Source organism: Python bivittatus, unplaced genomic scaffold, assembly GCF_059951505.1.
Source record: "Python bivittatus isolate LINGU-HERP-01145 unplaced genomic scaffold, Pbiv_v1 ctg000020_np1212, whole genome shotgun sequence".
In the NCBI taxonomy this organism is placed as follows: domain Eukaryota; kingdom Metazoa; phylum Chordata; class Lepidosauria; order Squamata; family Pythonidae; genus Python; species Python bivittatus.
Genome location: NW_028277030.1, coordinates 92,045,077 through 92,070,414, shown reverse-complemented (window position 1 = coordinate 92,070,414; position 25,338 = coordinate 92,045,077). Strand labels below are relative to the sequence as shown.

The 25,338-nt window shown below is 39.8% G+C and overlaps 2 protein-coding genes across 2 annotated transcripts in view; one reads left to right on the top strand and one right to left on the bottom strand.

Moving 5' to 3' along the window:
* WDR64 (WD repeat domain 64) overlaps positions 1-25,338 on the bottom strand; it is a 99,312-nt gene that overhangs the window by 441 nt on the left and 73,533 nt on the right. The window contains exons 18-27 of the mRNA XM_088131329.1: positions 20,407-20,500; positions 13,335-13,377; positions 12,945-13,054; positions 11,945-12,175; positions 10,712-10,817; positions 8,800-8,861; positions 5,968-6,077; positions 5,190-5,378; positions 1,314-1,413; positions 313-393 (exon numbers count right to left, since the gene is read on the bottom strand). Coding sequence (XP_087987455.1) covers positions 313-393; positions 1,314-1,413; positions 5,190-5,378; positions 5,968-6,077; positions 8,800-8,861; positions 10,712-10,817; positions 11,945-12,175; positions 12,945-13,054; positions 13,335-13,377; positions 20,407-20,500 — 1,126 coding nt within the window. The remainder of the gene's footprint in view (positions 1-312; positions 394-1,313; positions 1,414-5,189; positions 5,379-5,967; positions 6,078-8,799; positions 8,862-10,711; positions 10,818-11,944; positions 12,176-12,944; positions 13,055-13,334; positions 13,378-20,406; positions 20,501-25,338) is intronic.
* LOC148217126 (protein CFDP2-like) lies at positions 15,258-25,338 on the top strand. Its single transcript, XM_088149846.1, has 3 exons — positions 15,258-16,584; positions 20,448-22,034; positions 25,333-25,338. The coding sequence occupies exons 2-3, from the start codon at positions 20,706-20,708 to the stop codon at positions 25,336-25,338; spliced, it is 1,335 nt and encodes a 444-aa protein (XP_088005972.1). The 5' UTR covers positions 15,258-16,584; positions 20,448-20,705.

The following is a 25,338-nucleotide window of genomic DNA, read 5'->3' as shown; positions in this document are numbered from 1 at the left end:
AATAAACGCAACAGAACTGTATTTGCATTGTCTCTTGGAGTTCTTTGAGCTGAACCTGACATCAATCTCGGGATTGTTGACGGGAGAGTTGAACTTCACCTGGCAAAAGCATTTCTAGATTAGGAAGGAAAACAATATTAAGGGGTTTAAGGAAAATGTTATAAAGTATTACAAAACTGGAGATAATTCACACAAAATGTTATAAAGTATTACAATACTGGCAAATTCACAGAGAATAACTTTCAAAGCTGCTTAATTTTAATATTTTTGTCTTTATGAAGCTTCCATTTAAGCAGATTACTTTGAACTCACCCTGTAGATTGGTATAGCTCCAAATACAATGCCAATATCTTTGTTTCCAGATTTGAAACTTTCCAAAGGGTATTTATTGATCTGTAATATTAAAATTATATACTTTCAGTTCCAAGAAAATAATTGTCTCTCAGTTGCATTGTATTTAATACATTAATTTTGTAATTATAAAATCTGCTTTGAGTTGAATTCAGCTCCTATGACTTCATGGATGTACAGCTTTTTTAGCAAACATAATGGTGGCTAGGTGTAGTCCTGATTGGTAGGCTAGACTGGGAAGTAAAACAATCTCCAGAAGGTGGCAAGGCATACCATTTGTATACTATTACCAAGAAAAACTAGATGGGCATGTCTATAAATGTCTATAATGTCTATAATGGGCATGTTTATAAAGTCTATAAAGTCGAGTTCAGTTCAAGGAAACTTTACAACAGCAATATTCATCTTCCTTTGGTTATTTGAACATAAGTTTGTATGTACAAATAAAGGAAAGTTGGTGCTACTTTCATTCTCCAATGTAAGGCAGATATTTTCTCTTAAAAATAAATACTTCAGAAGTGTGAAATTTAAGCCTTGCCTAGTATAAATAACAAAAATAATCTAGCAACATCTGATTATTATAATGGCTAATCTGAGTCATACATCTGTCAGAAGAATGATAGTTCTCAAATTCAATATTATGGAGTTGGAAAAATCAAAAGCTTGTCTAGCTAAACCCAAAAGTCTTATCTGGGTGGCTTGCTACCTTATCCAAAATCCAATATCCAGAATTGTGCCTCCCCAAATAAGATAGCTGGGCTAGGCATTTTGAATAATCAGGCAAGATTTGACAGTGTTACTACCTCTAACTAACCTTTTGAATAAGGCAGTGTTTCTCAACCTTAGCAACTTTAAGACGTGTGGACTTCACTTTTCCAGAATTCCCCAGTCAGGAGTTGAAGTTGCTAAGATTGAGAAACACCGCAATAAGGCAAAATGAAGTTTCAGCAGAAAGTTAGTACCTTGGGAGAAGCCAGGGCTTTGAAAAACTTAAAATCCAGATCAACTTCGTATGGGCTAGGCTTTTTCACAGTTAAAGATGATTTGGTCAGTGTCTTCCATCTATTGAAAAGACATAGTTGAATAGCAATATTATACTTGCAAAACAAAGGGAACATTCAGTTTCATTATTATATCATTGATGAATACCATTAATCTCAATTCTAATATGGTCATCAAAAGGGGGAAAAAAAAGAGAATAGTGCTCTCTGCTAGTTTAATGGTGCAATCTGCTTGGGCGTCACTCCGGTGGGAGGAAAAATGCTGGTGGCGCCTTGCAAAAAGGAGTTGGGAGCAGTTGCCGGTAAGCGCGAAAAAAAAACCGTGCACGCCCGAAAAGGGCGCGAAGCAACGGAAACCCCGCCTCCTGCGCTCGCCAGCTGGGCTCTGCCCTAGGAAGGAGGCTCTGGCAAACCACTTCGGAAAAACAATTGCCTTGAAAACTGCAAGGACTCGTCCAAGCAGTCACTGCAGGGTCAGCAATGATTGAGCGCAGACAAAAAAAAAAAAAAAGCCCCACTGAAACACAATTATTAGAGAATAAGATTCATTGAATATAATGGCTCGTAGTTCTGAATATGCATGTGTGTGTGTGTGTGTGTGTGTGTATGATTGCTTTATATATATAGCAGTCATACTATACACACACATATATATATATAGGACTGCTTTAAATCAGAAATACACCCGAGCACATTTATTTATTTAAATTTATTGGCCGCCCAACTCCAGTGGACCCTGGGCGACATACAAAACTAGAAAAAAACATAAAAACAGCTAAAAACATTAAATCAGTCAGACAGTCCAGACTAAAATGATCTAATAAACAATAAAATCAACAAAACAAAACAGGGGCCTCAAACAAATCCTGAACATCAACCCCAGGCCTGGGAGCAAGGCCAAGTTTTCAAAGTTTTCCAGAACCCCAGGAGAGAGGGCGCCACCCTTATCTCGGTGCGGGGGGGGGGTGCTGTTCCAGGGTGCGGGGGCTGCAACAGAGAAGGCAGACTTCCTTGGTCCCACAAGATGATAGACACCCACTCTGCTGGAATGTACTGGGAAAGCAGAAACAATTGGAGACAAGCGGTCTCTCAGATACCCAGGCCCTATGCCGTATCTGACAGGAAAACAGCACTGTGAGGATGAATATCTTATAGTAGGAAAAGGTAGTGCATGTCCATGCCATATCTCTAACAGGGAAAGCAGGGTCACTACAATGAATGACATTACCAATGTAAAAGAAATAAGCAATTGTTTGGAGAATATGATGTGGCTGATAGGGCTGGGAGCTTTCTGTAGGTTGAAAGTTCTCAGGGACTCTGAGCAGATGCTTCTCAAGGCACTTGGGAATGTGTATGAGTCGCCTGAGGCAACTAGATGGAGGTTACATATTTGCAAGATGAGTTAATTGCTGCAGACTGCAGACTCTGTTCGCTGTCTGCACCGCAGCGAGAAAAGTTGCTGTCTGCCACTGTGAAGCTCATAACAATGAAACAGAAAAACCAAGCTATAAGGAGAGGCAATCAGTGACTATCACATGTGTCAGGGCTAGTGTGAGTAATCCTGGATGAGATTCAGGTAGTTGGGGCAAAACGGTTCCTGATTTTTCCTTGGAGGAATGGACCAATGATGGGGAAAATTCTGGGGAAGGGGCTGGGGGAAAACCTTGATCTCAGATAAAACGAAGGGTTCTGTTAACAGCATGACCATTTATAATAACCATCAATAATAATAATAATAATAATAATAATAATAATAATAGTTTATTACAGTCATAGACCAATACAACTAAAAATGCACATAACACGTCTACTTAAATATCTTAGATATAATGATATCAAGTAAAATCTATATCATAAGTATAATTTGGCCACCTAAATGTTATTTATACATGAAGTCAAATGGCCTATCCTATAGTGTTATTTATTACACTACATAATTATTACTCCTTAAATTATAATATCCTACCATTATTAATCGTTAGCTAAAATAAGGTGATGATAAAATGATAATATCTAAAATTGAAATGTGTTGGTGATATTTCTATCTGTTTTTTCATGATCACCTACTTAGTCCACCCGTACCAAATCGATTCCACTCAGCAAGGCCCCCTGACTCTCAAAGTAGTATTTTCAGATCTCTTTGGGAACTGTTAATGCAAACTAAAATACTAGTTGGCTATAATCCATTACTGCAAAACTTTTCAGCAGCTTCCTATCCGATGTTGACGGATCTTTATTGCTGCCGCGCAGAACCTGGCTACCTGCGCTGTAACGTAAGGCCGGTCATCCATGAGAAGCATTTGAAGATAATCTGATTCTTGACAGCCAGGCTGCTTGCTGATCAGGGGTGTGAGCAATTTACTCCGTGGGACTTGGTAAAAGATACAGCATGGAGGAGAACATGGCCCATGTCTTCTACTTCCTTGGCATCACAAGGGCAAAGTCTTGCAGGTAATGGAATTTTTTTGTATTTGCCATCCAGCACCGCTGAAGGAAGAACATGGCAACGGGCTAGAGAGAATGCTTTCCGCTGACTGGGGAGCTCAAGCTGTGTTAGATATCTGGCAGCAGTGACTGTATACTTGCTACATGGCGGGGACAAAAAGGATGGAACCTTCCCTAAAACTGCTTGATGTTCAATATCCTCTGTCCTTTGCTTTATGGCCATTCTTGCCTGCTCATAATCCATTGCTAGAATCCCAGCCGAAGAATAGCCTAACTTAGAGAGGTTGAGCTCAATATCCTTTTTCCACAAGGATTGAAATTTATCTTGAAGGATAAGTGGAGCTAGGCCCTGCGGGTAGTGCTTTATTTTTAGCCAAAAATTCAGCAAAGCTAGGCACACTTTCGACTCGACCTTTATCGTGCCTGTTTCCAAGCGTAATTGTGCATTGGAGACACATCTGGGCATTTGCAGGACCGCCCTGATGAATTTAGCTTGGACTCTTTCCAAGTATGCCACACTTGAAGCTGGAGAGCCGACAACAGACCCATAGAGAAGTTGGGCTAGCGCCTTTGCCTGGAAAAGTTTGAGAGTTGCTGGGACAAAATACCCCCCTTTACTTCGAAAAAATTTTAGAATGGCATTAGCGGAACGAAGACCTAAATCAGCTGCATATTCACAATGAACTCTCCTTGATCCGGAGGAATGCATAATTATGCCTAAGTATTTGAAACTATTCACTTGTTCTATTCTATGACTGTTGATAGTCCAGACGTGTTGTTTTGGTCTTTTGGAAAAGGCCATAATTTTTGTTTTCTGATAGTTTATATCTAGAAGGTTGTTTGCACAGTATTGGACCAGAGTTCTCAGAGCTCTTCTTAGACCAGTCGGTGTCCTAGAAAGGACAACTGCGTCATCTGCATAAAGCAGCAGGGCAATGCTACGAACCCCTAATTTAGGTGGGTGAAAATCTGGGTGGTTTAGGTATCTCACCATGTCATTGATGTAAAACCTAAAGAGTAAGGGAGCCAAGATACATCCCTGTTTCACCCCCTTTTGCACTTTAATTGGTTTTGAAAGAAACCCTTGCCTATTACATTTGACCTTGAGGGTCGTATTAGTATGTAGCGCCCGAATTAGATAGAGAAGCCTACTGTCTATTGATGCAGCTTCCAGCTTCTCCCAAAGCTTGGTCCTGGAAACAAATAACCATCAAAGATTTAACAGAAACAGAATTAGCTGACATTATGTACCACTCTTTGTGCAGATACAATTGTGTCAAGTACATCTGGTGCAGAATTAATCATAACACTAATGAGCTTCTCACTCCCATGACTCCTGATTTGAAGATGTTTTAAACAAATACTTTCAGAAGAGCAGATGTGCAACCTCACCTCTCCCTGTCAAGGACTAGAGGATATTCAAACTTCTGCTTTTTTTCCATAAACTTGCTGTCTTCTTTTATTGTGAATGGAATTTCATTTACATCACAGGGCAAAATTATATCGGTGGATTCAGTAATTTCAAATGTTCTGCGCTGTCCAAAATAGCCAAAGTAGAGTCCACGAGTTGAATGCCAAAGTCTATGAAAGAAATCCAAGCAAGAAATGTTTTAATAATATTGTCAACATTTAAAGAGAAAGAAAAAAGAGACTGGAGGCAGTGATATGGGGAGGATTCAGGTAATGTTATGAAAAATACTGATCAAGTACAACCTGCATTAAAATAATCTTTAATTGCTGACAATTCAGGACAATTTATTTAATTGTCACATTATATAAAGGTGACAATTATAATTTTTCATCAGCCACCCTTGGCAACAGTTGGCTCACAGGAAAAGATTACTGAATAGAGCACAAGCTGTAGGTAAGACCTAACAGCTGAACATTTCCCCTTTCTCTTCTTTAAAAAAAATAAAATTAACCAACTTTCGATAATGGCCATGTTTTTATGGTGGTGGCTAAGCTCCTGGCTCCACCAGGAGAGGCCAACAGGGCCAAGTAAGTTTCCCAGAACCCCAAGCCCCATTTTTAGGATGCATGGTTAGCTCCAGAGCTGATGGGCACTTAGTAAAGAACCATCTAGGCTAGTTTATGCTAGCATGCAAAACTGGTATAGGGAGCCTCAGACAAAAAACTTCCAAATCAGCATCAACAGTTAAATATAACTAACCTGACAGAACCATCAGTGGATGCAGTTACCACTACGCTTCTTTCATCATCACAAAACAGGCTGACTATTTTAGCAGAATGAGCTCGCCAGCAAATCTGTTGCTTTATATGCTGCAAAAAATATAAGTTAACATTGGCTGTCTTCACATGTACTATTAAGCCAGAATTTTTAACGTTGTTGAACAAGGCATGGGGGCCAGATTCAGGCACAACCCTAAGCCCTAATGGATGATTCTCGCATCATGCCAAACCAAAAGCAGACAAACCACATTATGTCTTACTTATGTGTGAGATAGTCTATAATGTCAGACAGTTTTGGGACTATTGGTGGGTAACAGGAAGTTGTAATGTCCATGCAGTTGATGTTTAAAGAAGAGGTTGTGAAAAAAGGCATTAAGATTCTGATCTCAAATCCATGTTTTTATGAAGATGAGAACTTCAAATATGAGAACAACTGAAGTGCACTGAAATTGTTAATTTGATATGGAAACTGAAATGTTCAGAATTGAGCTAGAAGGAGAAATAGCTACCTATTCAACTGATGTGATGTCACAAATATACTGTATTTCACTATCTGGGCTTAATCCACATTTTATGAATTTTCTTCATAAGATAAGTTCCAGTTCAATCAGATATTTCAACAATTGTCCACCTCACAAAAACATAAGCATGAAATGCATGCCATCATGGTTACTTCCCTATTCTGTTTCAAACCTGGAGATCAGTAGTAAGACAGGAGGAGAGAGGTAATGGAAAAGATTGACAGTCTGCTTTTTACATTGAATTCAGTCAGAGAGATTTTCAGTCTGGCTTGCAAGGCCCATTGAAGTCAAAGTACTGCTATTAATACTAGCAATGAAACATAGGAATGATTACACAGCTATTACTTCTGCCTGAAAGCAGAATAAAATCAATCCATAATCAATCCATAATCACATTTCAACCTTCCTCTAAATCCTGATTGAGTTGAGGCTTCCCTAGAAATTAAAATAATAGAATTGGAAGAGGCCTTTTAAGCCAGTGGAAAAATCTTTGCTCAGTGCCATATTAAAGCATCACCAAAGTTACTTGTCCAGACTTGGATGTACAGTTTTTTTTTTTCTAATATTCAGTTCTGTAATTTAAAATCCATTATTCTTTGTATTGCACTCTGGAATGATGATCTTAACCTGTGACATCCCTTCACATATGTGAAAAGTGGTATCACATCACCTTCAGCCTTTTTTTCTGAAGAAAAAAATCCTAATTTTTAAAATATTTCTTTAGGGTTTTGTTTTTAGTTCCTGATCATCCTCTTTCCTTGTCCTTCTCTGAGACTATTATATAATTTCTAAAGTGTGACATCTGGGATTGGACATAATACTTGAAATGAGATTAACACAGAATAAAGTAGAAATATTATATCCCATGATTTTATACTTCTGTTGATGCAGCAGAAAGATATATTTGCCTGTGAAGTAGTACAGGTAGTCCATTTGAAGTTACAACTGTGCTGAACAAGTGGTACTTACGATTGGTCCACAAAGTTCCAGCCATCCCAGAACTCCCATGGTCACGTGATTGTGACCTGGCGGCTTGGCAACCTGCTCGCACTTATGACGATTGCAGTGTCCCGCAGTCATGTGATCACCATTTGCGACCTTCCCTGCCAGCTTCCCACAAGCAAAGTCAGTGTGGAAGCAGACAGTGAAGGTCACAAGTTGCTCCTGTAAGTCGCTCCCATTCCCACCACTTTTTCTCCTGAGGAGCCTGGCTACAGAGGAGGATCCTCCTAGGGATCTCGTACTCCATAACGTTCCCGCCCACAGCACCCCACCCGCCCAGCCATGCTCGTTCCAGCCACTTGCGTGCCCTCCTGCACTCCACAGCAGTCATCTCCTGCCTGCCTGCACTCATGCCACACCATCACCTGCACCTCCTCCCACCCTCTGCAGCAGCCACCCCCCTCCCGGCCACATTCCATAGCACTTACCCACCCTCTAGCCTGTTTGCCAGCCACCCAGGACTTTCTGTTGGCTTCCCCATTGACTTTGCTTGCTGGAAGCCAGCAGGAAGTTGCAAGGAGGTCCTCACTTAATGACCCACGATCCTCGCTTAACCACAGCAATGGTGACTGCTGGGATTGCCATTGATAAGTGATGCAGTCTCGGGACATCACACTTTACAACTGCATTGCTTAGTGACGGAAATTCTGGTCCCAATTACCATTGTTAAGTGAGGACTACCTGTATGTGTTTTCTTTTGTTAAATTTCATTTTGTTACGTTGTGCCAATTTCTTTCATTTATCAACATTACTTTAAATTTTATTTCTGTCTTCTAAGGTATTAGCACTTGCCCAATTTTGTGTTGTTTGCAAATTTAATAAGCATTCCTTTCACCCTATTCATTAAAATCATTAATACAAATGTTGATAACTAAAAGGCCCGGGACTGACCTTGTGACAATCTCATAATTGGTATAGTTTTATAATGCCAGTATTAATAACAAATTACTTTTTAATACTTCTTAGATTAGGCTATTAATCCAAATTAATAATCCAATCTTAATTTAAAAATATTAGATTATTAAACACTTCGCTAACTTCAAATGTGATTTTAACAGCTTTGTGAAATAAAAAAAAATCTGCATGTAAACTGCATTGAAAGCAAATCCCCACAGATGTTTCTTGAATTATACAAATCATTAACTGTTCTTATGTTTTATTTACTTTCAGTTTTTAAATTAAATCTGCATTTAACATACATATCAGCCAAGCAAAGAAGATGGATGATGTGTGAATCCATGTAAGTGAATTAATGAAGGATTGGAAATACTATTTTGCATTTTGCTCACCTTGTTGACATCTCGCGGATCTTCCAGGAAAGAGCCAACATTCCATCGGATAACATTCCCCTCTGTAAAACAGATGATCTATTAAAAAATATAACTTTTTCATATTACAGAATTGGCCAAGGACCAACCAGCAGCTTACAAGCAAAATAATATTTAAAACAATATCACAATATAAAAAACATCAGACATAAAAAACAATAAAAATAAAAAATACAGACACAAAGGAACGAAGCATAAAATATATTTTCAGCTCCTTCCTAAACAATTACAGTGGGTGGGCTTTTTTAAGAGCAAGTTTTGAAATTGCTGTGGAAAACCAAACTTGTTACTGGCATCAAATGTAGGACTCGTAAAAAGGCTTTCAGTGATGAACTCCTGAACACTGAGTTCTCAGCCCTAACGATCAGTAACGATGCCATCTTGTCTGAATTCAGCTTCAGCTTATTCTTCCACCTCTGAGTCCTTATAGCCTCATGAAACATGAAAGATCTGAAGATGTCCAGGCCTGAACTGGCAAGAAAGGAGAACTATAGCTGAGTATCACCAGCATACCCTGACTGCTCATTGGAAGGACTGATAATGAAGCTCAAGCTCAGATACTTTGGTCACCTAATGCGAAGAGAGGACTCTTTGGAAAAGACCCTGATGCTGGGAAAGATTGAAGGCAAAAGGAGAAGGGGATGGCAGAGGATGAGATGGTTAGATAGCATCACTGAAGCAACGAGCATGAAACTGAGCAAACTCAGGGAGGCAGTGAAGGAGAGGAAGGCCTGGCAAGATATGGTTCATGGGGTCACGAAGAGTCGGACACGACTTAACGACTGAACAACAACAACAACAATCACCAGCATATTGATCCAAACCTGCAAGTGATATTTCCCAGTGGTGTCATACAGATGTTAAATAACAAGGGAGACAAAATAGGATTCTGAGGGGACAATTCACAAAGTGACAAGCACAAGCTTCCCAGTACCACTTTCTGCCCAGAAACAGGAGTAGAACCACCACAAAGCACAGCCTCCAACTGTCCAGTGTGCTAACAAGATACCATAATCACATCATCAAAAGCTGCAGAGAGTTCCAGGGGCTTGCCCCCCATTTCTTTGCTGATATAATCATCAATCAAGACAATAAAGGCTATTTCTGTGCCAAACCTGGTTCTATGCTCAGATGGGAAAGTAATAAGATAATCTGTTTCAGTCTAGAGCTGCAGCATGGTACTGCCTTCTCCACCAGCTTGGTGTGGAATATCGAATACTGTACTCATTGTTAGTGGATGCCCAGCCAGGTCCAATGATAGCTTCAAAATTTTCTGAATGATCACTGATAGGATAGAGTCTTTAAAAGCTCTTGTTAGCCAAGTCAGGGAGGGATTAACATGTAAGTTGTAGCACCAATAGATCCAAGAATATTGTTCAACTTTTAAGGGGACAAGCAACAAAACTGATTTATATAGACATTAAGATACAATGCAGTAGATACCCTAGGTGCAGAATTGCCTAAAGTGTCATCAAGTCTGATATGAATCCAGGCTATTTTGTTCATTAAGAACCACCCAAACTGCTCACAATGGATCTCAGATGGTATCAAGGCACTGATCAGAACTTCCGAAGGTTTGAGCTGGAACATTTCTGGAGAATTCTCTTGAACAGTTCTTGATGGATCCAAACAGGGAGGCCATCTTCAATATTCAACTACAGTTTAATTTTTAATTTTTCCACCCTCTATATTTGATGACTGGGAAATCTGGGAGATAGTGTCCAAGAAATTGGAGGGGGATGGCCTCAGTTGCCATTTTATTTGATATGGTGGATATAATCTTTTTTTGTGGTTATGTGTGTGCATGTGCATGTATGTATATATAAATATACATAATAGTGTATGACAATCATAGCTGAGCAATAAAGCTTACCTTTATTAGCAGCAAAAAGCATTTTGGTAGACCCATCAGTACAAAGTGCTGTCAAAGGAATTGGAGGATGTTTCGTGAAAGGCAAAATTTCTTTCAGTAGATCTCCCTTTACAAACAGAAATATAGTCACACTTTCTTTTAACAAATCAGAATTTTCTGGTAGTTAGGAGTTGGGAGTTGCATGAGTCATACACACTTTCATACCTAACAAAATCAAAATCTTCAATTTTAGCCATTAAACTGACATACAGCAGAACCATATGTCTACTTCCTTCTAAGTAAATGATACTATACTCAGTGTACTGTACTATGTTCATGCCAAGTCTTTTTTAATCAGTGGTTTGTTGCTCAAGCATAAAGGCCTGATTTGCACATTAGGCATAAACTACTGTTCACAAACCAAATGGCCAGCTCGGACTCTTGATGAGGAGACTGACAATGAGCACCCAGTTCCAGAGTTGCTGGATGAAGGCAGAAGAGGCTGTGCCCCCCAGTAACCAGGAGACACAGCTGCTGTGGGCTCTGAAGATGAGCAGTCTGAGTTGCCAGCCCCTCCCAGTGCAAGGGCTCACCAGGCAGAGAGCAAAGCAGAGCAGAGCAAAGGCACTCTGCAAGGCTCCTCTCAAGAAAGGAGCCATACCCTTCCAAATGAACAACAATGAGGCTATTTCTATTTAAGAAGAGCAGCAAGCTCAAGCCTCTCCACTGGCAAAAACTATTCATTTACCCAGACTCTGCGTGCCTTGACTCCTGGCTTGAAACCTCATGACTTTGACTCTGGACCTGGACCGGCTGATGGCCCTTCTACAATGTTTGGAACCTTGGACCTCACTTGACCACTCTTGTGCCTGCTGTTTTGGATTTGGAACTCTCTCAAGGCAAGCTTGCTGGACTTTTGGGACTTGCTTTCTCTAGTGTGTGTGCATGTGTGGCTGCACTCACATTTCCTTTGCTGCTTGCTTATTTGCTTCACAAACTTCTCAGTAAAGTTTGCAACCACCTGTGTGTTTGTGGGTGCATGGGCTGAGACAGGACAATACATCCCATTAAGCTTAAGCCAAACGAACCACCTAATGGCATAGACAAAAGTGTGAATAGCTTTACATGTTTTTGGGAGAACAGAAAAAGAGGAAAACATGGAAGGTGTAGAAAAGACCCTTGGCTGGATGAAAACATAATTGAAAGCTCTTGAATACATTCGCTACTTCAGTCCAGTTCCATAAAAGGACCTACCGTAATAGTCCATAGATAAATGAAACCGTCTTCATGTGCTGAGGCAAGTATGGGTATAGAGTGATGATCAGGTTGTTCTCTAGCTAATAATACCTTGGATATTATTCCTTTGCTCCCTGAGGGGAGAGAATCTGGAAGCTTTGTTTCTAAAGCAGAAGATAATTCATCATTCAAACAGTATTCGTATTTCTCTTTCCTTGAACATAACTTGTTTGTCATGTCATATCCAGAGATGTATTAACATACTCTATTTCCACCATTCAGTCACAATGATTCTTTTCAAGGTTCCCAGGGAAAACTTTTTAGATGTATGAGGCACAGGTTGCTTAGATAGATCATCAAGTATCCCAAGCAAAGAAGTCTGGAAGGGTGGTAAAAAAAAGGTCAAGATGGCAGTCATGACTACGCAATTGAAGCCTTGCTTTATTTTAGGTGCATCACACGTGCAGCATGCTTTAAAAATGGCAGGGCTTTCATTGCATGGTTTCAGACAACTTGACTTTTTTACCTCTCCCCCTGCCCCCACATGCCCCTATTTTCCAGGATTATATTATTAAACCTTGATTGCAGTGCACTAGACACTTAACTGGAACTGGAAGTGGCAAACATTTATGGAAGGAAAAGAGTATTTGAATCAGTCCTCCTGTATGTTGTTCAATATGTTCCCCAAATTTGGTTATGCTGGCTGGGAATTCTAGGTAGTGTCTGCTCAGGGAAGATTGTTCTGAATAATTAAAGCTCAATATGACCTAAAAACCAGCAAAACACAACAACAACCCAAAATGTCAGTTTTCAATTAGCATAAAACTTGTCAGAGTTTTACGATGTAAATAATCAAGTCGTGAGTCAAACTTGATCCTGATGACTTCATGGAAATGTCCGTATAGTTTTGTTAGCAACAACATGGAAACAGTATGCCATTGCTTTCTTTCAGGATATTTTTTTCAACTTCTCAATTTCCTGGGATTTCCTAGTGATTTCCCATCCAATCAATTCCAACCCTATTTAGCTTTTCAAGTTCAAGATTAAAATGTGTGCTATGAAATAAATTCTTCTTCAGATTTTCCCTCTGGAATTCATATATAGCTTTGGGAATTATTCCTTTGCTTCCTGAAAGGGAAGAATATGGAGGTTATGTTTCTGAAGCAAAACATGATTCAACAGTCAAATTATTTATGCTTTTCTTTCTTTGAACATAATTATTTGTCAAGTTATATTATGAGATTTATTAATATACTCTATGCTCACCATTCAGTTGGAATTTTCTTGGCCTGTCACTGAAATAATTTCAAATAAACTAGCTGTTACAATTTTTTAAAAGAGTTTCTTAAACATACTGTTAAAAATATAGCTTATTTTCTAAAGGAACTCAAATTATTTTGATTCGTACCTGAAAGAGCTGTTATACCAACAGATTCACTTTTAACACCACTCTGAAATCAAAGAGCAGAAATTTAGAAATTAGTTTTTCTCAACCCAATTCAAACTTAAATTAATCCTGCTGACTACTTTCAGAAAAAATACATAATCATTTTTTTAAACGTCATAATGAGCCCATTGAATAAAACATGCATTTTTTTCTGAATATATGTATAAGGTGGGGGTCAATGTTCTTCTAGAGTTTTTTGCCTGCATTAGGAGGCCTTTGGGAATTTAGAATGGCCCAAATAATTATGTCCCCAACTTCAGGCACTCCAAAATTCCATGTACTTACTAACATTCTCAATACCGTGACACGGCAGTCCAATCTTCCTTCTGCCTGCTGATTTCTTTAAAGAATCAACCCACCATCTCATTGCACTTTTGGGAACAGTAGGCTGTAATGCTACTGGCAGAGGAAAATAGTGCAGAAGTAGTGCTGAGCTTTAGGCTAATACAAATCTTTTTGTACCCTGTTCCCTAGTAAGGTAAATAAAAGCTTCACTTTCCTGCTTTCCTCTTCACAATGGGTGGGAAGGTCTATATGAAGCTTGAACTCCTGTTTCCAGCAGATCCATTCCGGTACTTGGTTCTTTTTTGAAAAATACAGGACCTTAGGAAGTTTCAGCTTATGTACTATGTCTGCTGCTTCTAAGAATTATTCCAACACTGTATTTATTTTTACAGTACTGCTACCACCATGTTTCAACATGATAAACTGCATGTAAATTTTATTTAATAGAAAGGTTTTATTTGTATTTGATTTGTCTAGACCTATTTCATTTGGGAATTTGACTAACTTTGTCTAATGGTTTAATTTTTTATTTTCTAAAAGTTCATAAACAGTTTTTCAGTTCTGATGAAAGGATGAAAAGGATGAAAAGGAAACCATGGCATATTAGAGATTTCCTGCTTTAATTGAGGAATATTATTGCTCCTGAGGAAATTCTCCCTGGGCATATGCTCACCATGCAGTTTGCATGCAGTTGCTATTGCAGCTAGCATTTTCAGATAACTTTTAATTGTTCTTTCCTTACATATATGTGCATAAAGCTCAGAACAGAATCTCCAAGGTTAATTCAGAGTACTTGGAAAATGTAAGCCTGGATGAAATCAGCTCAAGAAAAAGTAAGAAAGTGCAATAACAAAGCTTTCATATTCACAGCAGGCTTAAGATTTTGTGCCATCAAGTCAGTGTCAACTCTTAGCGACCGCATAGATAGATTTTCTCCAAGTCTCTAACCAGGGCTTTCAGGTCTTCCAACAGTGCACTTCCAATGATGTAACTCAGTCCAACTGCTGGTTGTCCTCTTCTTTTTTCTTTCACCTTTACCAAAATTAGAACCTTCTCCAGAGACCTAGGTCTTCGCATAATGTATCTGGAGTAGGATATTTTGAGTCTGGTCATTTGTGACTTGAGTAAGAATTCTGAGTTGATTTGTTCAATGATCCATTTGTTTGTTTTCTTGGCTGTCCCCTGAATTCTCAGGCCTTCATGGCTGCTCTAACAAGTGCTAGTCTGCAGCATATTTCTTGACTGCTTGTTCCTTTACTGTCAATGATTGATCCCAAAAGGCAGAAGTAATCCACAGCTTTGATATCTTCATTGTCAACTCTAAGGCTGGTTGTTGTACCTGCTGTCATTAGTTTGATCTCCTTTATATTTAATTTTAGTCTGATTTTTTCACTGTGTTTCTTGACTTTTATTACTAGAGCCTGCAGATCCTTTGCATTTTCAGCTATGAGGGTAGTGTCATCAGCATAGGACAGGTTATTGATGTTTCTTCCTCCAGTTTTAAAACCACACTCATCTTCTTCCAATCCAGCTTCCTTTAATATATATTTATCATATAGGTTGAATAAATAAAGGGAGAGTATATACTTGTTGCACTGTTTTGCCAACCTGGAGCCAGTCTGTTTCCCCATGTTCCATCCAGACTGTGGCTTCCTGACCCATATATGTTTCTCATGTGGACAATGAGAAGTTCTGGGATTCCCATTTTTCTGAACACATTCTACAGCTTGACATAACTGGCACAACTGAAGGCCTTTATATAATCAATGAAACACATAGGTGACTTCTTTTTGGTATTTGACTTTCTCAATCATCCAGCATGGATCAGCAATAACCAACGTGCATCAGCTATAATTTATTATTTCATTACTTTATTAAGATCAACCCAAATATCACAGACAAGTGTGGAAGATTTTCAGTATGCTATGAACCTTCATCATGATTAGTGGTAAACAAAATAGAGAAAAAAGAGCTGGCTCAATCTTGAAAACTATATTTAGTCACAGCCTGCCTGAAGACAGAATGCACTCTCCTTGTCCTCTGGCATGCTTCTGCTTCTATTTTCAGCTAACTGATTTCTTGTTAAATGCAATCTCAGAATGGTGGTTTAAGATAGCTGGTGCTCTGCAGTTTTGCTGAAACTTTGAGCCACACATAGGAGGAGGTTACCTGGATCAGAAACCATGCATTGAAATTACTCTGCTTCACTATATCATGATTAAGATTCACCAACATTTGTGTGGATTTAGTCATTTATAGTAGGTGACATATGCTGAGCTATGGCTTGTTTTAATCATGGTTTGTGGAACAAACCATAGTAACCTAGATTATATCTATATATTACTAAAACTTTCATTGTGTTTATCTGTTTATACACTCAAGTTAGCCCAAACAGTGCATTATACCACAACAATTTTTGAATCAAGGTACCTAAAATCTGCTAACTTAAAGGATGCATAAAAAAATCCAGGACCCATTACTCCTGTGGAAATGAAATTTTCATGATGTTCACATCAGTTTTATTCACAAAGTTGTGGCTGTTGCAGCATCCCCGCGATCACATGATTGCGATTTCCGATGTTCCCTGAACAGCTTCCCACAAGTAAAGTCAATGGGGAAGCCGGCAGGAAATTGGAAGTCACTCCTGCTCCCACTGCTTTTTTGCCTGCCTGTGGTCGTTCTGTTTATCCGTTGGGTAAGTAAATATTGACTTATTATTGAAGTTCACTTGCCACTACAATAATTTTTCTATTTATGATATATATTCTTCTTAGATGATCACGGGACCGCCCAGAATTGTGAAGGTTCTTTGTTTTCCAAGGACTGGACACACCACAGTGTAGCAAATCTGTACAAAATGCTTTATTGCAGCACACACCTTCCCCAACAACAGACTATTGCTCTCCACCCATCTAGGACTTGCAAGGTGATGTTGCCAAGTAAATATATCTTTAATACTCAGTCCTTTAATACTTAGTTCAAGCAAAAGTCTGTAAGTCTGTAAAGCAGCATACCACCTTTGCTTCCAAATGTTCTTACTCTAGTTGGGATGAGGCGATGTCTCAGTGTGGTGATTCCTCTTCTAGTTGCTACCGAGCTCCCAACAAAGCTCCAAGCTCCAGGCAAGACTCCCACCAGAATATGCTGCTCACCATAAGTTGTGGTCCTGGCAGTTGAATGACAGTCCTCTTGCCTGTTTGTAATAGCTGCCAATCTTCAGACGTCGCCTCCACTTCTCTGTCTGTATGCCGTTTGCTTATCACTTTTCCTCCTATACACACTTCCCCACTCTGTCTTAGCATTTGCTTTTCTAAGCTAAGAGCCAGGGTGGGGTGGGGTGGGGTGTGTGTGTGAGGCTGCATCTGGACATTGCCACATCCTTGAGAACACCAGGGTATAGCTCAATTATCACAGGCATGTTTAAATGGGATGGGAATGTTCAAATTCTACCAGGTACTTAAATCAGTGCTCACCTCAAAAAAGTATAAACAAACAAAAAATCAGTCCATGGTAGATGGCTCTCTATTCCATTCGATCTTTAATGGTCAAGATCTTGGTTGTTTGGGATGTCTTACAATCTTCAGTGATTATTGTATGATACTTTTGGTGATTTTATGGAGATTAACGAAAGGCAGAACAATAATTTATAAAGATCTACAACTTGCTGTTCACAGTGAGATCATGCCTTGCACTTTTCATATTGACAACTGCAATGTGGTCTGCTTAGGACTGCCTTTGAAGACCCAAAAGTTGTAGCTGGTGCAAAATGTAGCAACTTTCCTCAGTACTGCAGGCTGATTTTGACCTATAAAGCTCTGTATGGTTTGGTGCCCAAGTACCAGGTATCTACTTCAAGTACAACTGTTCAGTCCTTGTGCCTCATGTAAGCATGTTGAGGGTTCCTCTTTGAGCTGGGTCTGAAACAGTCTCCCCATATAGCACACTCCCTTCTAGTATTCAGAAAGGCTGTAAAAATAAAGCTGCTTAGTCTAGCTGCAAGGACCACTGAAGTGAAAGTACTTGATTATTTGCAATGGCCTTGGAAAATTAGTAATGGAACAGGTAGGTTTGCAAGGATAATTGTTGCTTCTGCTTAAAAGCCCCGGAGGGCCTATTTCAAAGTTCACACAGGGGGTACAGAGTCTTGCTTGTTTAAGCCCAAATTACCTACAAGATCATCTACTCCCATACAATCCACTCATACTTTTAGACCATAAATGGGACATATTTTGCAATTCTCACTATTTAATATACAGTGGGGCAAAAAAGTATTTAGTCAGCCACCAATTGTGCAAGTTCTCCCACTTAAAAAGATGAGAGAGGCCTGTAATTTTCATCATAGGTATACCTCAACTATGAGAGACAAAATGGGGAAAAAAATCCAGAAAATCACATTGTCTGATTTTTAAAGAATTTATTTGCAAATCATGGTGGAAAATAAGTATTTGGTCACCTACAAACAAGCAAGATGTCTGGCTCTCACAGACCTGTAACTACTTCTTTAAGAGGCTCCTCTATCCTCCACTTGTTACCTGTAGTAATGGCACCTGTTTGACCTTGTTATCAGTATAAAAGACCCCTGTCCACAACCTCAAACAGTCACATTCCAAACTCCACTATGGCCAAGACCAAAGAGCTGTCGAAGGACACCAGAAACAAAATTGTAGACCTGCACCAGGCTGGGAAGACTGAATTTGCAATAGGCAAGCAGCTTGGTGTGAAGAAATCAACTGTGGGAGCAATAATTAGAAAATGGAAGACATACAAGACCACTGATAATCTCCCTTGATCTGGGGCTCCACACAAGATCTCACCCTGTGGGGTCAAAATGATCACAAGAAGGGTGAGCAAAAATCCCAGAACCACATGGGGGGACCTAGTGAATGACCTGCAGAGAGCTGGGACCAAAGTAACAAAGGCTACCATCAGTAATACACTATGCCACCAGGGACTCAAATCCTGCAGTGCCAGACATGTCCCCCTGCTTAAGCCAGTACATGTCTGGGCCTGTCTGAAGTTTGCTAGAGAGCATTTGGATGATCCAGAAGAGGATTGGGAGAATGGTCAGATGAAACCAAAGTAGAACGTTTTGGTCTAAACTCAACTGGTCGTGTTTGGAGGAGAGAGAATGCTGAGTTGCATCCAAAGAACACCATACCTACTGTGAAGCATGGGGGTGGAAACATCATGCTTTGGGGCTGTTTTTCTGCAAAGGGACCAGGACGACTGATCCGTGTAAAGGAAAGAATGAATGGGGCCATGTATCGTGAGATTTTGAGTGAACACCTCCTTCCATCAGCAAGGGCATTGAAGATGAAACGTGGCTGGGTCTTTCAGCATGACAATGATCCCAAGCACACCGCCCGGGCAACGAAGGAGTGGCTTCATAAGAAGCATTTCAAGGTCCTGCAGTGGCCTAGCCAGTCTCCAGATCTCAACCCCATGGAAAACCTTTGGAGGGAGTTGAAAGTCCATGTTGCCCAGCGACAGCCCCAAAACATCACTGCTCTAGAGGAGATCTGCATGGAGGAATGGGCCAAAATACCAGCAACAGTGTGTGAAAACCTTGTGAAGACTTACAGAAAACGTTTGACCTCTGTCATTGCCAACAAAGGATATATAACAAAGTATTGAGATGAACTTTTGATATTGACCAAATACTTATTTTCCACCATGATTTGCAAATAAATTCTTTACAAATCAGACAATGTGATTTTCTGGATTTTTTTCCCCCATTTTGCCTCTCATAGTTGAGGTATACCTATGATGAAAATTACAGGCCTCTCTCATCTTTTTAAGTGGGAGAACTTCCACAGTTGGTGGCTGACTAAATACTTTTTTGCCCCACTGTAAATCGCTTACTCTGCTTTTTTGTGGAACAACTTGCTGTTAGTTTTGAGGATGGTCCTCTTTTTACTACCTACCTTTTTATTTTAGTCTTTCAGGTCAGAATTGTTATGTTGCTGACCTTAATTATGTTGACAGGTAATAAAGAACTATAGATGTCTGCAAGCTATCCAATGCTACAAAATGGCAATAGACAGCATATACATCTTTGAAATAATCATGTAATAGCCTATCCCCAAGTTCCACCTTTAGATGACCAAAAAAAAAAAAAATCATACTCCACTTTCAGAACCCTTCTCTTGATATTAAATGACTAACCAGAAAAACTAAATTCTGTATTTTCAAGATGATGATGATGATGATTTGGTTTCTATTGACTTTTTTTTACCCAGTGCATCATCTAAAATTTATCTCTAATTTTGTAATTATAAAAAGCATTACATTTCTATGTTGGTTTGGATACTGAACAGAAAAAAACATTTTGGTGAGGAGACAGCCTTACCTTGCTACATCCCATCTTGGCATATAGATATGATTTGCACAAGCAAACAGGGAAGACTTTCCTGATCACTTCTTTATATAGTATAATTGCCATTAGTCAATCAGACAGTTATTGAGTTGGGTTGAAAATTTAGCCATTCTACTCACAGGATGACTGTTTCTTCCACTTTCCTCATCACAGCTGGAAATGATGGGATGTATTTTTAATACCTTGTTACATTATAAGAATGATTTGCAATCACATTCCTAACTCTCTCATTTTGAATTCATGACCATAGTTTTTATTTGTGGATCTGCCTTTTTAATGCATTTACACCCCCCACAAATCAAAACAAACAAACAAACAAATAAAAAAACAACAACTAATTTTTACCATTCTCCCTTCCCAAAAGGACCATACCATTTTTAACACTGAAGCATTCTCTTCTCCTTCCTGTGTAGGAATATCCTCACACTGTGGATCTGAAAAACTGGTAGAAGATTCACTCATTTGCCTGCATGGAAAATAAAATCCAGGAAGGCCAGTATATTAATCAGAATCTGAAGATACTGAGAAGAACCTATTCTTAAGAATGCATTAACCACCTTATAGTTTACTTTGCCCCTTCATGGATCACTGCCTTGTCGTGGCGAAGGGGCTTGCGTAACTCAGTGAAGCCATGAGCTATACCGTGCAGGGCCACCCAAGACGGACAGGTCATGACAGAGAGTTCTGACAAAATGTGGTCCACTGGAGAAGGAAATGGCAACCCACTCCAGTATCCTTGCCAAGAAAACCCCATGGACAATGTCAAAAGGCTAAAAGATATGACGCCGGAAGATGAGCCCCTCAGGTCGGAAGGTGTCCAATATGCTACTGGGGAAGAGCGGAGGGCAATTCCAAGTAGCTCCAGAAAGAGTGAAGCGGCTGGGCCAAAGCCGAAAGGACGTTCAGCTGTGGATGTATCTGGAAGCGAAAAGAAGGTCCGATGCTGCAAAGAACAATATTGTATAGGTACCTGGAATGTAAGATCTATGAACCAAGGCAAGCTGGATGTGGTCAAGCATGAGATGACAAGACTGAACATCGACATCTTGGGAATCAGCGAACTGAAATGGACGGGAATGGGTGAATTTAATTCGGGTGACCATTATATCTACTACTGTGGGCAAGAAACCCTTAGAAGAAATGGAGTTGCAATCATAGTCAATAAGAGAGTGGGAAAGGCAGTAATGGGGTACAACCTCAAAAACGACAGAATGATCTCAGTGCGTATCCAAGGCAAACCATTCAATATCACAGTCATCCAAGTCTATGCCCCAACCACTGATGCTGAAGAAGCTGAGGTTGACCGCTTCTATGAAGACCTACAACATCTTCTAGAACTAGCACCAAAAAAAGATGTCCTTTTCATCATAGGGGATTGGAATGCTAAAGTAGGAAGTCAAGGAGTAATCGGAATAACAGGCAAGTTTGGCCTTGGAGTACAAAATGAAGCAGGGCAAAGGCTAATAGAGTTCTGTCAAGAGAACAAGCTAGTCATAGCAAACACTCTTTTCCAACAACACAAGAGACGACTCTACACATGGACATCACCAGATGGTCAATACCGAAACCAGATTGATTACATACTTTGCAGCCAAAGATGGAGAAGCTCTATACAGACAGCAAAAACAAGACCAGGAGCTGACTGTGGCTCAGATCATGAGCTTCTTACTGCAAAATTTAGGCTTAAATTGAAGAATGTAGGGAAAACCACTAGACCACTCAGGTATGACTTAGATCATATTCCTTGTGAGTACACAGTGAAGGTGATGAATAGATTTAGAGGATTAGATTTGGTAGACAGAGTGCCTGAAGAACTATGGACGGAGGTCCGTAACATTGTACAGGAGGCAGCAACTAAAACCATCCCAAAGAAAAAGAAATGCAAGAAAGCAAAATGGCTGTCTGATGAGGCTTTACAAATAGCTGTGGAAAGAAGGAATGCGAAAAGCAAGGGTGAAAGGGAAAGATATAAGCAACTGAATGCAGATTTCCAGAGAATAGCAAGGAGAGATAAGAAAGCCTTCTTAAATGAACAATGCAAAGAAATTGAGGAAAACAATAGAATGGGGAAGACTAGAGATCTCTTCAAGAAAATTGGAGATATGAAAGGAACGTTTAGTGCAAAGATGGGCATGATAAAGGACAAAAAAGGCAGGGACCTAACAGAAGCAGAAGAGATTAAGAAGAGGTGGCAAGAATACACAGAAGAACTATACAAGAAAGATCTTAATGTCCCTGATGTCCACGCTGGTGTGATCGCTGACCTTGAGCCAGACATCCTAGAGAGTGAAGTCAAGTGGGCCTTAGGAAGCATTGCTAACAACAAAGCTAGTGGAGATGACAGTATTCCAGCTGAGTTATTTAAAATACTAAAAGACGATGGTGTTAAAGTGCTGCACTCAATATGCCAGCAAGTTTGGAAAACGCAACAGTGGCCACGGGATTGGAAAAGGTCAGTTTACGTTCCAATTCCAAAGAAGGGCAATGCCAAAGAATGCTCAAACTATCGCACAATTGCACTCATTTCACATGCTAGCAAGGTTATGCTCAAAATCCTACAAGCTAGGCTTCAGCAATACATGAACCGAGAACTACCGGATGTACAAGCTGGGTTTCGAAGAGGCAGAGGAACTAGAGATCAAATCGCCAACATTCGCTGGATCATGGAGAAAGCACGAGAGTTCCAGAAAAATATCTACTTCTGCTTCATTGACTATGCAAAAGCCTTTGATTGTGTGGATCACAACAAACTGTGGCAAATTCTTAAAGAGATGGGAGTACCAGACCACCTTACCTGTCTCCTGAGAAATCTGTATGCAGGCCAAGAAGCAACAGTTAGAACCAGTCACGGAACAACCGATTGGTTCAAAATAGGGAAAGGTGTACGACAAGGCTGTATACTGTCACCCTGCTTATTTAACCTATATGCAGAGTACATCATGAGAAATGCCAGGCTGGAAGAATCACAAGCCGGAATTAAGATTGCAGGGAGAATCATCAACAACCTCAGATATGCAGACGATACCACCCTAATGGCAGAAAGTGAAGAAGAACTAAAGAGCCTCTTGATGAGGGTGAAAGAGGAGAGTGCGAAAGCTGGTTTGAAACTCAACATTAAAAAAACTAAGATCATGGCATCTGGACCCATCAATTCCTGGCAAATAGAAGGGGTAGAAATGGAAGCAGTAACAGACTTCATTTATTTGGGCTCCAAGATCACCGCAGATGGAGACTGCAGCCATGAAATTAAAAGACGCTTGCTCCTTGGGAGGAAAGCTATGGCAAGCCTAGATAGCATATTAAAAAGCAGAGACGTCACCTTGCCGACAAAGATCCGCATAGTCAAAGCTATGGTTTTTCCAGTAGTAATGTATGGCTGTGAGAGCTGGACCATAAAGAAGGCGGAGCGCCGAAGAATTGATGCCTTTGAACTGTGGTGCTGGAGAAGACTCTTGAGAGTCCCCTGGACTGCTAGGAGGTCAAACCAGTCAATCTTAAAGGAAATCAACCATGATTGCTCATTGGAAGGATCGATAATGAAGCTCAAGCTCAGATACTTTGGTCACCTAATGCGAAGAGAGGACTCTTTGGAAAAGACCCTGATGCTGGGAAAGATTGAAGGCAAAAGGAGAAGAGGACGGCAGAGGATGAGATGGTTAGATAGCATCACTGAAGCAATGAGCATGAAACTGAGCAAACTCAGGGAGGCAGTGAAGGACCGGAAGGCCTGGCGCAGTATGGTTCATGGGGTCACGGAGAGTCGGACACGACTTAACGACTAAACAACAACAACAAGTTTACTTTGGGGGTTTTCCCCCCCAATAAACCTACCACAAAGGCTTATTCTAAAGTCAGAACTGCAGGTTTCTAAAAACAGTTTTAAAAAATCAGTATAATTAGCAAATGCTTTGGAAGGAAAAGGGAATTGAAGTCATCATTCAGAATTTCAGTAACACCAGTCACAACCTGAGATGCATATAGCTGGGCTGTAAATTAATTAAACTTGGTTAGCTGATTTCCCTTTAGAAAGTCTCTAGATTAGAGATCCTACCTTGTAGAGAATACTATAAGCTCCCCTTGCTTATGCTTGGGGCATACTGGTCAAAATGTGCCCAAACTGACAAGTATGGTCCTTATTGTTAACAATCATGTGAAAGTCTTGACTGAGTAAACCACGATGGGCAGTGGTGGTCAGGGTTGATGGGTGCATTGGCTGATGACCAAGGCATTTAGGAAGGGTACATGGTAAAGACCATGAAATAAAAAATAAAGTACATGAATGAAAGAAAGTAAATTGGCAAATTTTAAGATGTGGAAATGCTGGTAGAAAGGTAGTAGGGAATATGTGTCTCTTGCAAGAACTGAATGTTTGTTGAAAGAAGCAAAAATAGCTGTTTATAAGATTATGCTTCTGCCCACTTTGTAACATGGAATTGAAAGTTGGGTATGTTAAGAGAAGCAAAAATAAACTGATCGCAGTCAAGATGTGTGTCTGTGTGATAAAGCAAAAACAGCCACATTCAAGAATGAACGGGTACTGAATGAGTGTGGACTGAACACAAGAATAACTGACCAGTACACTATGTAAGAAGTATGTTGGGGTGATTTGATCATGTAGAGAGAATGAATAAGGATCAAATTGCCAAACAACTCTATCAAGGAAGAGTGAATGAGTCAATTGATCAAGAGGGAGACTGTGAAAGTTGTCACAGGATGAAGTTGATGAGAACCTGTAACAGAAAGCCATGAGAAGGCAATGTATGAAGGGGCGTATGCACATGGTGGAACTAAGGATGATTTGCAAGAATAGAAAATATGGAGGAGTTCAGTGAATTGTATCTATGTAAACTGTTTTGGACTGGTTTTCCTTTTCCATTTTTAACCTAATATCTTTAAATTTTTTGGCTTACTGTTTTTAGTCCTTTTTTGTACTCTATATAACATTGCTAATGCCAAGAGGAAACAGTATGAGGGGTCTGTATATTTGTTTGTAGGAACAGGCAGCAGAACTTTTTTTCCCTTAGCAAACCCTGATCATTAGAAGTGAAAATCTGAAGCCTTTATGGGGATCAAATTTGGCTACACAGTATCATATGACTGCTAATTCTTGCTACAAGAAGCAATGAACTTCTTGAACAAAGGACACTAGCCAAGTCTACTGTCTGCTAGGATTAAGACAACTAGGGATTTAATAGAATGTGACTATTCAAATATAGTTCTTTTTTCCCTACTTTATAGAAAGAAAAAGTAGTACAGTTTCTTAGCTCTGCTAACATAATGCATTTATGTTTCCTAAAGAACTGA